Genomic DNA, 18,557 nt, shown 5'->3' with positions numbered 1-18,557 from the left:
TTTTTTTCTGTACACCAAAAATATTCATAGGCGCCTTTCATAATGTCAGTATCCCTAGTGCGTTTTAAGTAATTCATTTATTTGCTGTAAAACACACAATCTGCACAAAGAAAACATGAATAATTCCACATGAGTGTCAGAGGTTCACCTAAGAAATTCTGCAATAGTTCCTCAAAGGATTGTTAAGCTGGAGCTTGACAAATATTTTTATTTTTTAATATGCATAATTTAAAATAAATATTTAATAGTAAAGTAACGAAACACTTTACCTTGTGCTATTTTCCAGAACTGTTCTGGTGAGAAACCCTATCCACATGGCATCTTTCTTTCCCAAAATCCATTCGAGAACACCTGGAAGAGATCCAGCACACTGTCAGGAACCGGAAGAGGTTATACTATGTAACCAGTCAGGATGCGGAAGAGGCTGGATTATGTAACCAGTCAGGAACCAGAAGAGGTTGCACTATGTAACCAGAAGGCACAGTCCAGCCTTCCTCATAAAAAAGCTCTGAGATTCCCATTTCACTTGAGAGTGCTCTACTTACCCAGATAACCACCGTTTATACTGAAACGTTCATTCAGTGTAAGACTGAACAGTCCCTGAGGAAAAGACAAAGCAACGACGTCAGAAACATCAACCATGCGCTTTAAGGCCCTGTCGCTCACTGTACTTCTGAGTGGGATATAAAGGCCTAGCTTGGGTAATGGGGAAGGCAAAAATAAATCAAAACCATGCAAGGCTTTTTAAAAAGTTCAAAGCATTTTTGATTCCCGTATGTGAGATAAGTAGGTGGGGTATCACTGGCTACGCTTTTTGGACAGGAAACTGAAGGGCAGAGAATGAACGCCTGACTTGCCTAAGTGAGTGGAAGACCCAGGACCAGATCCCAGATTGTGACTCCCAGCCCTTGACACCCAGCCACATGCTGTTTATCCCAGAACAGGCTCAGAAACCTCCATTTCCTTTCAACTCTTCTCTACCACGGGATCTCATACCTATGAAGTGACGAAGTACAAGGGGGTGAAATGGGGCTTCGTATTCTCTTTAGGTCCTCATATTCTTAGATTTCACCTTTTACATAACAGTAACAGGACAAAAAGCTACCTGTAAAATTATATAACAACAGACTCCTTACTGGTTTGAATCCTGTTAACATGCCCACATAGCCAGCAAAGCTTGAAGCCTTGAAGACAGTTTTGTTGTTTCTTTGGAAGTCCAAATTCACTGTTAAAGGTTTTAGCTCCTCAGTTATGACCCAGGTATCATTATTTATGTTCCACCTATAAAAGACACGTTTCAGTGACATTTAAGAAACACAGTGATAATGACGATGAACATGATGATGAGGGCCAGGCATTACACTGGGAGCTTTATCTACCGAGTCACCACTATCAATCCTAACAAGACCTTTACAATATGGTACCTTTATTCTGTTTTCCAAATGATAAAACTGAGGTCCAGAGAAGTTGAGTAACTCTCCCAATATCACACAGCTTATAAACAGTGAGCCTCAGATCCAAACATAGAATGCTAATTACAACACTCTTATTTTTTCAGAAAGGTCAAGATGGACACATAAAATAGAAGAGCGTGCCCCTCTTACCTCAACACTCGGTAATCCATTTATCTTCACTTATGATCACATTTTGGGTGTGACTTGGGACTTACTTATCATCAATGTAATACAACCTACTCTTCCTACAGAACAAAACAGTTCTGTGTTCTTTTTTTTTTTTTTTTTTTTGAGATGGAGTCTGGCTCTGTATCCCAAGCTGGAGTGCAGTGGCGTGACATTGGCTCACTAAACCTCCGCCTCGCAGGTTCAAGCAATTCTCTGCCTCAGGCTCCCGAGTAGCCGGGATTACAGGTGCCCACCACCATGCCTGGCTAATTTTTCTATTTTTAGTAGAGATGGGGTTTCACCATCTTGGCCAGGCTGGTCTTGAACTCCTGACCTCGTGATCCACCCGCGTCAGCCTCCCAAAGTGCTGGGATTATAGGCGTGAGCCACCATGCCTGGCCCTGTGTTCTTTACTTACCCAAGAAATACTCCAAAATCCATGTTTCTCCCATGTATTAGATGACCTATTTGAAGGTAGACAGAAGAGATGTGTAATACCAGTTAAGATTCTAAATCAAAGCTGGACAATTAATTTTGATTAATTAATTTATTTTTGAGACACAGTCTCGTTCTGTTGGCCAGACTGGAGTGCAGTGGTGCGATCTCAGCTCACTGCAACCTTTGCCTCCCAGGTTCGAGCAATTCTTCTGCCTCAGCCTTCCACATAGTTGGGATTATAGACACGTGCGACCACACCTGGCTAGTTTTTTTTTTTTGTATTTTTTTTTTTTTTTAGCAGAGACAGGGTTTCACCATGTTGGCCAGGCTGGTCTTAAACTCCCAACCTCAGATGATCCGCCCACCTTGGCCTCCCAAAGTGCTGGGATTACAAGTGTAGGCCACTGTGCCTGGCCTCTAATTTTGATTAATTTACATTCACAAAACCCTGTTTCTTCAAACAATAAGAAGAAACATCCTAATATCCTAAGCCTTCACCAGATGGGACTGTTGTCACTGTCAATCTGCCAGATAACCCCACAAATCAGAGAGCACGGGTTTCCAGGTAAGATCAGAATGTGGGAAAAGGGGCCGGGCGCGGTGGCTCACACTTGTAATCCCAGCACTTTGGGAGGCCGAGGCAGGCGGATCACGAGGTCAGGAGATCGAGACCACGGTGAAACCCCGTCTCTACTAAAAATACAAAAAAAATTAGCCGGATGTGGTGGTGGGCGCCTGTAGTCCCAGCTACCCAGAGAGGCTGAGGCAGGAGAATGGCGTGAACCCGGGAGGCGGAGCTTGCAGTGAGCCAAGATTGCGCCACTGCACTCCAGCCTGGGCGACAGAGCGAGACTCTGTCTCAAAAAAAAAAAAAAGAATATGGGAAAAGGAATCAATGGTCATGTTTTGGTTCACCATCACATGGTTCTACGAGGACACAGAAATCTGAACCTCAATTACTGTGATTCATCAAATGTTTCCCTTCAGGCATCATCCCCTAGAGCAGGACATCTCAAGGGTAAGATACAGGCAGATTTATATCCAGAGTATAGGTCGAAGATCAGGGTGAGTTAGCGAAGTTGTCCTGTGCTTTGTACTCTGGGAACCAGTCAGGAAAAATACGGGAAAGTGAGGCTGGTATCCATTGGGCTGCCTGGCTGGGAAAGGATGGGAGAATGTGTGTTCTGGGCCTCAAGAAAAGGACAGATGTCATGACGTACATGAAGATAAGGAAGTACCTCCTGCAAGCACTTCCGTCAAATCATGTGGATGGGTATAAGTAGACTACCAGGAAGAGAAGAATGTTTCTAGCCCCGAAACATTTCTTCCAGGTTTTTTGCATGTTTGAAATCAACTTTAATAGGCAGTATAGTAGTCTGAAAATAAGGAGAATTTTCAGTACAATCACAAAAATTTACCAAGAAATAAAAAGCTGTATGCAAATACACAGAATTTACATAGCAAGCCCAAATTTTAGAAGTTCTAATTTCATTTATTTAGAAGATTTTTCTTTATGTAGTGCTTCACGCTGCCCACCCTCCCTCAGTGCACAATTACCTTTTTTGTCTTCTGCTACTATTGAAGTACAAATGGTAAATAATTCATAAAAAATATTGAATGAAATAATCTCTCCTATGAGAAAAGGAAAGAAAATTTTGTGTTAATGTACAGAACCATGACAATGGGAGAAAAATTGGTTTTAAGAAAAAGTTTAAGTGTTTTCATTGTGTGAGTGTGTGCTTTGGCCAGTGGGGCTGTGCTGGAACGGCCGGCTAGATGTGGTTTTCTTCCCCAGCCTGGACTCTCTAGACTCAAGATGAAACAAGTCACCAAGGAGGCAGCCTTTGGGCCAGCTGAACATCCGGGCAAGTTGCAACTGTTCTCCAACATCACCTCCAAAATGTTTATCAACATGCTTCATTTTGAATTTTCTTTTAGGAGCGTAAATATGATCATTTAATACATCTGGCTCTTGGCTGTTTCCTGGAAATATATTTTGCCCAGATTTTTAAAGTGTGACTAAAATTTCTAAGGTGAAAAAGGAGATTCAAGAACTATTAAAATTAGTACAGAGCTGCCAAGAAACTCCATTCTAGGGTATTTTATTTTTTGAAAATTTTCCCAACATGTATAATACTGCTATTTAGCATTTAATTCAAAGGTAGGCAGCACATTGTATTTCTGTCCCATTTAACATTAACATGTTAAGCTCAACATGTTTTTTTCACCCAAATCCAATGTTTATTTTATTGCCATTAAATTTCTAATTTGGTGAAATTCTAGTTATTTTATTATAAATTTATAATAATTTATAATAATTATATAAATTTACACCACTTATACATCAGTTATTCTTCTTAATCCATAAGGTATTTCCATTTGGCATTGACTTGCTAGAGTTCTTTACATAATAAAGGAATTAGACTTGCTTTTCATAAAGGCAGCAAGTATACATTTCCAGTAATGTTGACTATCTTTTAAATCATTTTTTTAAAGAAGCAGCACACAAAACTAGCCACTTTTGTTGATAAATACTACTGATTTTCACAAATTCTCAATCATCTCTCTTATAAAATGAAGGTACTATTGGCTATTTAAAATAATGACACTAGTGCTTTGCTAGCTTAAAGATAAAACTTTTAGGGTCGTGGGGAAAATCTTTATCGTTACATGCCATAAAGCTTAAACTGAAATTTAAAAAATAGCTTCCCAAACCATCAATATCTAAGAATAATTTTAATGAATGACATGCAAGGCCTTCTCCCTGAAAATAAATATACTGCTCAGAGAAATCAGTAACTTAAATAAATGTTGAGAAAAACAAAGTTGGAAGAATTATACTACCTAATTTGAAGACTTACTATAAAGCTTTAGTAACTGAGTTAAAATAGTATTGATACAAGGGAAGACAAAAAGACAAATATGTTAATGAAACGTAATAGTAATTCCCCAAACAAAAAAATATATATACAATCACCTGATTGTATATACAGATACACGCTGTGTGTGTGTGTGTATATACATATATGTATTGTATATTTATATCAAAGACACCACTGCAATTTGCTGAGGAAAGGATAGCTTTTTGAATGAATGGTGTTTAACTAACTGGATATACCATATGAGAAAAACCTGATGCTTGACCCATAAGTCATAGCATATACAAAAATAACTCAAAATAGATCATAGGCCTAAATGTAAAAAGTAAACATTAAACATCTAGAAGAAAATATATAAGCATACATATGACTTTGGGGTAGGCCAAGATTCCTTACATGGGTACAAAAGGCAATACTCATAAAAGAGAAGACTGAGATATTAGACTTCAGTAAAATTAAAAATTTCTGTTCAAAAGACACCAGTAAGAGAATAAAAATGAAACTCATAGACTGGGAGCAGATATTCAGAATCCATATATCTGACAAAGGGCTTATATTCAAAGTATGTAAAGAATTCCTTCAATCTAATTTTTAAAAGGGCAAAAGACCTTCACAAGCCCTTCTCCAAAAGAAACAAAGAAACCAAAAAAAAAGTCAATAAACTGTTCAATCTCATTAGTCATCAAGGAAATGCAAATTAAAACTAAAATGAGATACTATGACACTTAACAAAAAGGCTCAAATAAAGATTGACACTATCAAAAAAATGAAAAAGAAAAGACTGACACTATCGAGAGGAGAATTATCAAGTGGAGAAAACTGAAACTCTCATACTCTGCTGATTGTCCACTGCTGTAATCACTTTGGAAAACTGTCTGGCAGAATCTACAAGGCTAAACACACAATTACTCTACCACACAACAGTTCACTTCCTAGGTATATATCCAGAAAATGAGTACATAGGCCCCCCCCCCACAATGTACTACAATATTTATAACTCCTTTATCGTTAATATCGCAAATCTGAAAACGACCCAAAGACCCTGTTGATACAATAGCACACCACCCATAATGAAATACAAGAAATCACACAGGACAGTTCGTATTGTTCAGTTCTATTTATACAAAGTTCACGAAGAGGCAAAACTAATCTATGGTGACATCAGAATGGTGGTTACTGGAGGAGGCAGTATTTTCTGCAAAGGGGCATGATGGAGCATTGTGGAGTGCTGGGCTCTTCCATATCTTGATCTGAGTCATGGCTACATGCATGCATGCATTTCTGAAGCTTCACTGAGCTGTATATCTAAGACCTGTGCACTCTGCTGTATGTATATCACACCTCAATGGAAATTTGTAAGAGTTTAATTACACTTTTTTTAAAGCTTCCAAGTGAACTTTACCTAAAGGTATATCAGTAACAGCGGCAATACCCTTCATTTCCTCTTCAAAAGGGCCAGGAAAGTTGCCAAGTAGGCCAGGCTGGAAAACAAATATATTAATAAAAGCATTTAACCTAAAAAGCGTCCTTTGAAATCTAGTTCTTTGACATATAATTTGTTCTAGACATTGCTATCACAGTAAGTGATAGGAGTTATTTTTTAAAAAAGCATTTTTACATCATATAGTTATAAAAAGATTCCATGTAATACTCAATATTGGGCCCCTATACAGAGATCAGATTCTCAGATTGTTTTTCCTGCATTATTTTTCCATCATTCTCAAGAGAAGGCAGGAACGAGAGTAATTCCACTTGGATGACCTAACCTGACCTACACCACAAAAACATCATAATAAGCACTCCTTATTTCTCTGCACGAATTCACTCTCTAGCCGTTGGCATGTACCCTTCTTACCATTTCCTTCCCACCCCCACAGAGACAAACCTGAACTATTCTATCCACAGCCTTGTGTCATGGTTAATGGCTGATCTTCAGCTAAGATGAAGTAACTGCATTCTCTTAGCAAACCACAGACATTGAGCAAATTCAGTGGTGGACATCATATATTTATTCTCAATGGCAACTACTAACATCTAGATCACAACTTAAGTTCACAGCCTTTTGCTGATATAATGTGCTTAAAATTCACGAATCTCATTTTTTTAACCAACTTGGTAATTATATGTAATGTCACGTAAACATATTATTTTTTTTTCCCTAGGAACTAAAAGCATTGCCCAAGTGGAATGTTCCAGCCATTTAACAAACAAATGTGACTTAATGGGTATTTATTAAACACTTACTATATCCAAGCACTATGCTTTATACACAGTATCTCATTTAACCCTTACCACCACCATATGAAATACGTATTAGTAAGTATTATTCTCCCTGATGAGAAAACTGAGGTTTCATAGCTTAAGAAACTTTCCCTAGGACGCACAGCTATTACGTGACTGATCCAGCCTTAAAACCCAGTATTGTCCGATTCCAAGGCGTGGCACAAAAACACTCTGCAATTTTGCCCTCCCCGATAACATTCAGAGTAGAGGGGAGATTAAGGCATATGGGGAACGTGGGGACCTCATCCTCTTTTGCTCCTGCCAGCATTTTTTGTTTTCAGGAAGTCCGGTAAGTATGAACATAAAGGATAGCCTGAAACAAAAGCTCCGAGAGCACGAACATGAGGGATAATGGGTTTGGTGCTTGGCAGGTACAAGTGTTATAGCGAGGATGTGCCCAGAGCACTCAGCCGCTAGGGCAATGATTCTCGACCACAGCAGATTCGGTAATATCTAGGGACATTTTTGGCTGTCACAACTGAGGGGGTGTTACCAGCATCCAGTGGGTAAGGGCCAGCGACGCTGCTAAACATCCTGCAATGCACAGGACAGCCCCACAACAAAGAGATACCCACCCCAGGCCAGGCCTCCTGAAATGTACAGGACCACCCCATGACAAAGAAATATCCAACCCAGGCAGGGCATGGCAGTTCACACCTATGATCCCAACACTTTGGGAGAACACTTTGGGAGGTTGAGGCGGGAGGATCGCTTGAGCCCAGGAGTTGGGAGACCAGCCTGGGTGACATAGCAAGCCTCCGTCTCTACTAAAAGTTCAGAAAATTAGCTGTGGGTGGCAGCACGTGACTGTAGTCCCAGCTACTCAGGAGGCTGAGGCAGAAGGATCCCTTGAGCCTGGGAGATCAAGGCAGCTGTGAGCTATGATCACGCCACTGCACTCCAGCCTGGGCTACAGGGTGAGATGAGGTCTCAGAAAAAAAAAAAAAAAAAAAAAAGCTGCCCAACCCCAAATGTCATTAATGCCCAAAATCTGCCATCAAGAGCGATGAGGATCCCTTTAACAGTTCTAGGGGCCAGGCCCTAGGTGTTTCATTGGTTCTGCGTAAACAAAAACGGGGCTGAGAAATGGAGTCTTCCTGCATGACCAGGATGCAAATGAAATGGTTTGGTGATTGCACAGAAACACTCAGCCCCAACAAGTTTCAGGGTCAGAGCTACTGAGGAACTCTGCAGAATATGGGGCCAGGCTGAGTATGTCATTTGGTCACATCTAGAAAAAAAAAAATCTCTGGATGTCCCTGAGATACTTAAGAAAAAAAAACCAGGTCTTCAATAGTGAACTCACTACATAAAGGGAAGGAAATACCACACTCCCAGATGAAATATGTTTATTTGACCAATGTCGTAATGTAGTCCCATCCCCTTTTACGAAACCATAATTTGCTATGCTGTTACCCTAATATCACCAATTCCCCAAATTTAAGTCCCTCTGAAGTTCTGACAGTGAGCTAGATGCACGCAGATTTGCCCAAGCCCCTGCGAAGAGGTTGCTGAATTATGCCTTTAAATAAATACCAGAGCATTTTCTGATTTCTGTGTGTAATGAGTATGTGCTTAACATTTATTGTGAGAAATAATATTTCTTACCAATTTTTCATCCACCACTTGCACAATTTTTCCACTTGGCACGAAAGTATTTATCATATTCTTCAGAGAATTCACTATAACCTTTAGCTGAAAAATAAATAAAATGCTTACTAAAAGACATAATGAAATGCTGTCAAGATTACCTTTTGGCTTACCCATATGTAGCTAAAAGAGAGTGCTATTTGACAATTTATACATATATATATAATATATATCTATTTTATATATATTTTATATATATATATATATATATTTTTTTTTTTAAACAGAGTCTCGCTCTGTCACCCAGGCTGGAGGGCAGTAGCACCATCTTGGCTCACTGCAATCTCTGCCTCCCGGGTTCAAGCGATTCTCCTGCCTCAGCCTCCCAAGTAGCTGGGATTACAAGCGTGCATCACCATGCCCAGCTAATTTTCGTATGTTTTTTTTTTTTTTAAGATGCAGTTTTGCTCTTGTCGCCCAGGCTGGAGTGCAATGGCACAATCACGGCTCACTGCAACCTCCGCCTCCCGGGTTCAAGCGATTCTCTTCCCTCAGCCTCCCAAGTCACTGGGACTACAGGAATGTGCCACCATGCTTGGCTAATTTTTGTATTTTTGTAAAGACGGGGTTTCACCATCTTGGCCAGGCTGGTCTCGAACTCCTGACCTCATGATCCACCCGCCTTGGCCTCCCAAAGTGCTGGGATTACAGGCATGAGCCACCGCACCCGGCCTAGTTTTTGTATTTTTAATAGAGAAGGGGTTTCACCACGTTGGCCAGGCTGGTCTTGAACTTCTGACCTCAGGTGATCCGCCTGCCTCAGCCTCCGAAAGTACTGGCATTGATTACAGGCATGAGTCACCGTGCCTGGCCTTGATAAATATATTAATACAGTAAGTCTAATTTTATCTTTAAAGTGAATTTGATTCTTAATTATTTACACGAAGGGAGATGACATAAAGGGAAAGAAACAAAGGTAAAGTTTACAAAAAAGAACAAAGGCTACAGAGGAATGACCTCTTTTCCTCTACTGTCACTTAATGTATATGGCAGAAAGGTATCAAAAGCACAATTTTAAACTATTCTCTGGGTACTTTCATAAAGTGTTCTTTTAAAAATACAATAATATTCAATAAAGTTAGAAATAAAAGATTTAATACAGAATCTTCACGGTCCTTGGGGGGAAAATAAATAAATAAAATAAAAAATACGGCCGCGCACGGTGGCTCATGCCTATAATCCCAGCACTTTGGGAGGCTGAGTTGGGGGGATCACTCGAGGTCAGAAGTTTGAGATCAGCTTGGACAACATGGCAAAATCTTGTCTCTACTAAAAATACAAAAATTAGCCGGCATGGTGGCAGGTGCCTGTAATTCCAGCTACTCTGGAAGCTGGGGCAGGGGAATTGCTTGAACCCAGGAGGTGGAGGTTGTGGTGAGCTGAGATCGTGCCACTGCATTCCAGCCTGGGTGAAAGAGTGAGACTCCGTCTCAAAACAAAAAAAAATCAATAAATACATAAAAATAAAGAAATAAAATAAAAAAATAAAAATAAAGATATAAAAGATTTAAGCATCATAGCATACCATTGGTGCCTTGTCAACCATCAATTCATGCCATCTTTTGTAGGGTGGTAAATCAAGATTTATGGTGTACCATGGAACTGGACCTCTGTACCTGTAATGAGAGGTGTATCATCTTGAAATGATGAAAGGGTTTTTTGTGAGGGTCAGTTAGATTCATCTATAAGGATATATGAGAGGCATAGTCTTAACAATAGTGTAGAATTTGGTTACCCAAACCAAAATTTGGAAAGAAAGTTCATTCTCTACCTAGTGCTTCTAGGTTGAGAACACAATCACAAGCAGTCACAGAAATCTTGGAATAGAATGATCTAGTAGGGAAGGTTCATGTGAATTGGTTTTCTATGAAAAAATCAACCATGGCTTAAGAGCTCTAACCTGATTATCACTGACGGGAAATACCTGCCATTTTTTTTCTCCTAAATATCTGCAAAGATTTAGTCTAGGCTCTAGACAATTCTCCAATTGGTTTCCAGTTTCAGAATTCTCTCTCACAGAGTGTAACACTATTGCCAAACCACTGTCTCCAGCGTTGGCTTCAGGAAGATCACCTTTTAAGCCCCAGATGGCAACATGTATTATCTTCCCATGATCAGCTTCAAGAACCTTCATGATTCTGTCAGCCATCCTAATCTTCCCTACTATATACCTCTTCTCTTCTCATTTTTCTGTACAAAGTCCAAGCCCAAGCTGTATTCTGTCATATCCTTTCTCCAACTTCCTACTCTTTAACTTACGTGCAGCAATTTCTGAGGATATAGCAACATCCAGTCACTTACCAGTGGAGCTGGGCCATATTTCTGGTGGATGAATCCTACAACTATTTTTGTTGCTATAGGAGCATTATTTTCTGGCCCTGGTTACTAAACTGAAATAGCTTTTAACGGTGTGCCATTTAGTGGTTTATCAGTACAAACCTATGCCTAAAAATAACCATCATCTGTTCCACTGATCTGCTCCTGAGACTGGCAGGGTGACTCTGGTATGTGCCACAACGATACCAGTCTCCTAAATAGAAATGTTGCCTAGATTTACGTCCATAGCTGGGGATGGGTTGTTACCTAAGTCATGAACTGTGGTTCTATTTATATTTCCACTGTCATAAATAATTACTTGGTTCTCTAAATAATGCTGTGTAACTTGGGGCCCTGGTATACGAGGTTTTATGAAACTGTTAACCAGCAGATATTCAGGTTGTGATTTAGACAGAAAAGAAAAGCATACTCAATTTTGGAAACGTACATTTAAACAAAATCATAGTGAACGAATTTTGTTCTTCTCAAAGCATTTTCAAGTTCCCCATTTTCTTAGGAGCTGATATCTACATGAAATACTGCAATACTTATATTCTAGAAAAAAGCTTTTCATCACAACAAATTAATTCCATTTCGGAAGGACCATAATTTCACATGTAAAATTTTGTCCCACAATTCAGTAAGTAATTATTGTTCCCCATATTATGGGCAGCTGTTACTAGTCTCCCCTCTCCCTTCAAGTGTGCATTTAGATTTCTATGTCTAGTAGCAAAGATAACTCAGTGGCCTGTTGGAGCTATGCGTGTCGTCCCTGTGAACTCCAATCAGCTGCTCCTCACCTCATAACATCCAACCAATCCCAAATCATGCCTCTATATGCGCCATAAATTCCTGATTCTTTTCCAGCCTAGAGTCTTGGGTAGCTCATGGATCTCAGAGAGGCGATGAGAGGGGATGAACACAACACAACAGACAATGAAGGGATTACAATGAAGTGGGGATGATGAGACCCCACAAACCTCTCTACCATCAAACCTGCGCTAATCAGAATTCGAGAGAACTGGTTAATCTAATAAACTAATTAAATAAATTTTAATGACTAAAGCTTAGCCATAATTGCACATTTTATCTTTCATTAGTTTTCTGAAACATTCGAGCATTTAACTTGTGCGCCTCAATTTCCCCATAAGAATACAAGAGTATCCACCTTATGACAGCAGGGAAGACACTACATGAAAAATGCAAAAATAAAAAAAAAACCTTAGCAGCATTGGTATTCAGTCAACGGTAGTTATCACAGTTCATCTTCCTACTTCACTGCAAACAAGAAATATCATTTCATCATTTTTGAGACTTAGTGTTTGCAATGTCCATGCCATTCGTAATATCAGCAACATCGCCTGAACCCACATGGCTACCCAGGTGGCATGGAAACTAGTCCAAGTGACACAACACACACATATACAAATAAGAGAGCAGGTGCTAGGCACCCTGTGAGCAGTGGGAAAGAAATGCTGAATGGGACTCAGATGGATTCAGGGGTGATCTGGCTATCAGTTCCTTTATCTCCAGCATTGATTTGACTAGTCATGCTGGACAAACAGGTTAGCTTTTTCTTTCCTCATATTTGCCCATGGATGCTGCCCAAATCTATGCAATTAATTGAAAAGGATGATCTCACAGGAACAGGACGACTGTCATTCAAAGGTACATAAATACCACACTTATCTCCTAGATGTCAGGATTCATTGATAGAGTTCAGAAAGGAGAAGGATAAGAGCAAAGCTGAGGCTTTTTGCATAGGAAAGCAGGCTAGTGAGGTAAAAAGAAACTTAGCGAAAAAATGAAGGCAAGAAACATACAAGTTATGCCCATGTATACATGTGTATGTGTTTAGGAGTATATATGTATGTATACATGTAGGTAGGTATGCACATATGTAGACACACACTCATATGCACATGGCAATAAGGAATCAGTAAAATGCTCAATCAGGGAAGTTTATGGTTTGCAGGGCATTCAATTTATAGACACATGTAAAGTGCACCTAAAAGGGAGTAGAAACGGCCTCAAACATGGAAGGCACCTTATTAAATGTTCAATGAATCAGGGTAGTGAGACCAGCCGAGAGACATAATCAATCAGTAAGGCAGACATGTCACTGAAGGCCAGAATGATGCCAGTGATGACAGAAAGGAAGACTTTCAGACACCAGGCCATTGAAGAAAGAGCTGGAATGAACACTGGCCCCGAACAACATCCAAACTGGCTACCTCTAAATTGCTTCCTGCCAAATATTGGTCTCTTTCTACATACAAGCGAGTAAGTCAAAAGAATTTAGTTTATTACAGTTTCACGCTATCTGGGACACAGCCTATTTAAAATACATCGTTTAGACAACAGCAGTACAACATATGTAATTTAGAATGTTGCAGAAACTGAAAATGTCATCTTGATATCACTAGATAGAGTTGTACTGTTTTCCCCTACAAACAGCAGGCTACTTTCAGCGAAAGGGCAGCATAGAAGAAAAAGATCACGACCCCCTATACCTGTTCCTTCTTTCCTCTGTTCTGTACCCACTGGGTCTGTGAGCTGTTATTATGGCTTTCTCACAGGCCCATTTAAACACTGAGGATTTGGAAAGACCAAAATCCAGACTAAAAATATTAATGTTAAACACTGAATCATGACATTCGTCCTCCTCTTAGGTGTTCCAATCCTGTTTTGTCCTCGACAGCTTTGTCGTGCCAAGGTTTATTTTGAGAACGTTTCACATACGAGGTCCTGTGCTTTTTTGTTACGATATAATTTGGTGGTTTATATCCAGGCACCATAGAGAATCACAGGTCATTTCAAATACAGCCCTTACATTTGTCAAAGATGAGAAAAACACTTTGCGGTAGACAGGAGAATTTAGTGGAGAATGAAAATCCTTTTCTTTTTTTTTTTTTTTTTGAGATGGAGTCTTGCTTTGTCACCCAGGCTGGAGTGCAGTGGTGCGATCTCGGCTCACTGCAAGCTCTGCCTCCCGGGTTCACGCCATTCTCCTGCCTCAGCCTCCCGAGCAGCTGGGATTACAGGCGCCCACCACCTCGCCTGGCTAAGTTTTTGTATTTTTAGTAGAGACGGGGTTTCACTGTTAGCCAGGATGGTCTCTATCCCCTGACCTTGTGATTCACCTGCCTTGGCCTCCCAAAGTGCTGGGATTACAGGTGTGAGCCACCGCGCCTGGCTGAAAATCCTTTTCTTTCCAATGATTTTGATGGTCTAGCGACGGGCATTTGAATCGGAAGATATTTTCGTATTTGTCCAAGATCTCAGCCAAATGCATAATGCACAAATCTGAGAAACAAACCTCTGTCTCGGAATGGAAAACATGACTTAAGATTTTATTCACTATCATTAGTTTATGAGCTATTATTACATACAGAAAAAACTTCACAAAGGTCAAAGGGAGTTTTGATCATCTGATGTTTACTCACGTTGGTCCTGAAGGAGGATAGGTTGATTTTCTGCAGTCCTCTGTCCACTAAAAAGCAAAGAAAATTAAGTTTCAGAAAATAACAAATGCTTGCTAATGGAATATGCAATTTCAAAAGCAGTTAACAATCTGTGAAGACAACATCAAGTCTGATTCTGCTCTTTTATACCATTTTGACGCCTCTTAAAATTAAGTCTTTTCCTTCCAAGAAAACTTCTAAAATCCTAAACCATTAAGTGGATTTTCAGTTTCAATTCAATTTGCAAAAGTGCTAGGTGTTATAATTTGGCTCTAATATTGCAAATATATTGAGTAACGAACAAATGTAACAAAGTAGATGGAAAATGTTTATGTTAGAGAGGCTGACTTAGCACTGAAAGTAAATGACCTGATAGGATGTATTATCTGAACTTATCAGCCGTGTGTATTGCAATCTGTCCTGGGATTTGCCTCCCAAACCAGATTTTCAGGGCACACAGCACAGGGCCCTTAATCATCTTTCCCTAACTTAGCATCCCGGCCTCATCTCCTGACACTCCCCTTAGTATTTATGCAGGCACTTCCTATCATCTCTCACCCTTCCATGCCTGTGCCTGTGCTATTCCCTCTTGCTAGAATGCCTTTTCCCTTACCTGGTGAACTGCTGGTTCTAACTTCCAAGATTCAGTTCAAGCAATTTCTTTCTTGTGAAGTCTTCGTCTACCTTCCATATGAAAATAGTCATACCCTCCTTTCCTCCCACAGCATTTGCGCACATGCTTATCAACAGGTTTATGACACTGCTTTATAAACATTTGTTTGTGTTCCTCGTCAATACCAGACTCTGTGCTCCTTGAGGTGAGGACAGTCCCCAACACTGAGGTCACTGCCTGAGACCATGAACGAAGACTCTTTTAGGGAGAGTTGTCCAAGCTTAGTGGCAAAATGGAATCTTCTCCTAAACTTATCAAAAAAAGTCCACACAGATTTATGATTCTTTTGTTACTCATTCAACATATCAAGTGTCTTTATCTCCTTTCCTCTGGAGAACCAGTTCTGTGAAAGTAAGATAATTGTTTTAAAAAAGTACAAATCCAAAATAAGATAAAGTAGAGTAGGTAAGAAAACTCTTCGAACTGTAGCTTGAGCTCAGAAAACTCTTGGAACTGTAGCTTGAGCTCAGAAAATGTATCTGATGCAAAGCTGTGTAAGAATGGAGGTCTAGCATCTTGTTTTAACTTTTGATAACAGTGGAAATATATAAAGTAGGTTGAAATTACCTGTGATTCAAACATTAGCTGTCAAATCTGCCTTACCACACTGTAAGTTTCTCATATATGTGTGGCTCTGTCTTGTAATTTTGGGTTGAATTCATTAAGAAACAATATCAAGTCTGTAGCAAAAGCTAATTTCCAAAGCCATTCGCGTTCAGTAATAGTGGTTGGGGGCAGCTCTTGTTTAGAAACACTTCAGTCTGACCTGTGAACTCAAAGACTGCAAAACTTTATAGCTAGCAAGCTATCTAATGGCTCTGTCACAAGAGGCATCAGGATATCCGGCCTCTACTTCTGATAAAAATTCACTGAAATGATGATGGTTATATCCACAAGAGCAAATGAAGCTCATGGTTTATACTGCTGGTTCAGTAACACATGCGAGATTCCAATATTTTCCACAAAGTATCTAAAAAGGAATACTATAATAAATAACCGTGAGCTTTAAACACCTTGCATGTTCACAAGTTTTGTGAAATTGCTGAACTCAGCCTTTTTCTACTCACAAACATTTTTACCACTGTCAATTTTTATATATCTTGGCAGATTCCATTCCAGGTTATACTGAATCATTATTTTCTCAACTTCTTTGAAAACATCCTAGCCTATAGTTGTTTTTTACAGATGATTCAGAGGCTAACTCTTCAGTCACTTCAAACTTGGCACTGATCATCTAATAAATATCAACAACTGATCAGTTATTGGTATGTTGAGAGTCAAGATAAATCACTCAAAATCACATGCTTTGTTCTTTAATTGATATTGACGTTGCTCCGAAAGTGCAGGACAAGGGTTCCCATTTAATGACATGTAAAATAATTTCATTTTCGCTGGACAGGATACTTCTGCTGCTACAATCAAATACAATTTAGTTAACCCGCCATTGGTAAATGGCTTTCCTTATTTTGCTAATAAATGAGCTACTTAGAGACTTATTTGGGTTGCAGCTTAATTTTACTTTGTAAAATTTGTAAATAAATTCTGCGGTGATGAGATACTCCGCTTTATATTTTCTTGTTTATCTGACCATTGTTTTCCTATAAGTTGGGAATACTGTGATGGGTACTTAACCCAAGTGCTTAATTTTACGATCATGTTGTAGATGTAAGACCCTGCTCTGTTAGTGACTTGCAGAAAGTTACACAGCTGGTGACAGAATCAGAGTCAATGGCTTTCCCTGCTCTATCAAATAGCTTCCCACAGAGATAATAAAACCAATGCCTCAATTTAATTCCTAACAGAATAATCTGCGCTTAGTTCAGGGCTTCTGATGATCACTAGAATCAACTTGGCAAATTAAGTGAAATGTAATGACTCCTATCCCTCCCTAATAATTACATTTGCATGCCCTGGCTTCCAAAGCCAAAATAAACTCAAATTACAGGCACATTTCCTATTAGACAACTGTGAGCAAAGTTGAAAATGCTCTGTCTAGTATTAGGAGAGAATGTGACCTGCCCCAGAGGTAAGAACTAAAGAGCAAGCTAGCAACAATACATGTGGGAGTCTGAGGTTGATAACAACTCTTGGTTGCAATAAACAAACATGAAATTGGCATAGAACCTGGTTGCAAGAAAATAGGATAAATCTGAGAGAAAATAAGAAAGTCAGCAGCTATGAGACTACAGTATTTCAGGGGCTCACATGGCATGAATGCCTAAGTCATTTATGCAAAAAAGGTTAGTTTTAGGGGTAGGGTGGAAAAAAGAGCTACTTCCTCCCCCTCAAAAAAGACTTCTACAGGGAGACACAGCTTCAAAACCCAGGGGTAGCCCTAAAACAGAATTCTAATGAACTTATTTAATGTTATTTAAAGTTTCTTACTATCCCCACGTTTATACACAGTTTAGTAACAGACAACTCTATTAAGGTAGGTAAAAAGTTAAATAGATCATAGGTAAACATTAGAAACAGATGATACGAAGAGCGATTATGTGGTCTGGATGGTATACTATGTTACACCCTATCACAGGAAACAAAATCCAACTTAGAATCAATTCTCTCTAACCCTCTCCCCACAGTACCTCTCTTTCTCTCTCTCTCGCTCCTCTTCCCTACCTTTCTCCCTGCCCCCCAGTGGTCTCCTAAGAGTGAAGATAAGTGGTAAAAATCTGATGTTTCAATGCATTTGAAACTCTCTGGGCCGGGCGTGGTGGCTCATGCCTGTAAATTCCAGCACCTTGGGAGGCTGAGGTGGGTGGATCACCTGAGGTCAGGAGTTCAAGACCAGCCTGGCCAACATGGCGAAATCCCTGTCACTACCAAAAATGCAAAAATTAGCTGGGTGGCATGTGCCTGTAATCCTAGGTACTCAGAAGGCTGAGGTAGGAGAATCGCCTGAACCCAGGTTGTGGAAGTTGCAGTGAGACGAGATAGTGCCACTGCACTCCAGCCTGGGAGACAGAGCAAGACTCCATCTCAAAAAAAAAAAAGAAACTCTCTGGGAAGTGCTTTTAAAAGACTGCTCGGGTCAGCAAATTCTCTAATTTTCCTGGTTATTTGATAGAAACTTAAGCCACTTTGTCCTCCCCATTCATTAAGAGAAACTAATTACAGAGCTACTGAACAAAACATTCTAAAAAAAAACCCCAAAATACAAGGAGAACATTATTAAGGTCTCAATGAATGCTCCACACCCTTAAAAAATGGCATAACTTGTACAGCTCCTTAA

The 18,557-nt window shown here is 39.7% G+C and overlaps 1 protein-coding gene across 2 annotated transcripts in view; it reads right to left on the bottom strand.

Annotated features, from left to right (window-relative positions):
* ASAH1 (N-acylsphingosine amidohydrolase 1) overlaps nucleotides 1-18,557 on the bottom strand; it is a 28,557-nt gene that overhangs the window by 4,626 nt on the left and 5,374 nt on the right. For both annotated transcript variants that reach the window (XM_003256719.4, XM_003256718.4), the window contains exons 2-10: nucleotides 14,635-14,681; nucleotides 10,398-10,488; nucleotides 8,831-8,917; nucleotides 6,342-6,420; nucleotides 3,618-3,692; nucleotides 2,041-2,086; nucleotides 1,137-1,281; nucleotides 546-600; nucleotides 270-351 (exon numbers count right to left, since the gene is read on the bottom strand). In XM_003256719.4, coding sequence (XP_003256767.1) covers nucleotides 270-351; nucleotides 546-600; nucleotides 1,137-1,281; nucleotides 2,041-2,086; nucleotides 3,618-3,692; nucleotides 6,342-6,420; nucleotides 8,831-8,917; nucleotides 10,398-10,488; nucleotides 14,635-14,681 — 707 coding nt within the window. The remainder of the gene's footprint in view (nucleotides 1-269; nucleotides 352-545; nucleotides 601-1,136; nucleotides 1,282-2,040; nucleotides 2,087-3,617; nucleotides 3,693-6,341; nucleotides 6,421-8,830; nucleotides 8,918-10,397; nucleotides 10,489-14,634; nucleotides 14,682-18,557) is intronic.

The sequence above is a fragment of the Nomascus leucogenys genome, chromosome 4 (genome assembly GCF_006542625.1).
Source record: "Nomascus leucogenys isolate Asia chromosome 4, Asia_NLE_v1, whole genome shotgun sequence".
NCBI classification, from domain to species: domain Eukaryota; kingdom Metazoa; phylum Chordata; class Mammalia; order Primates; family Hylobatidae; genus Nomascus; species Nomascus leucogenys.
This window is presented reverse-complemented; position numbering and strand designations above follow the sequence as displayed.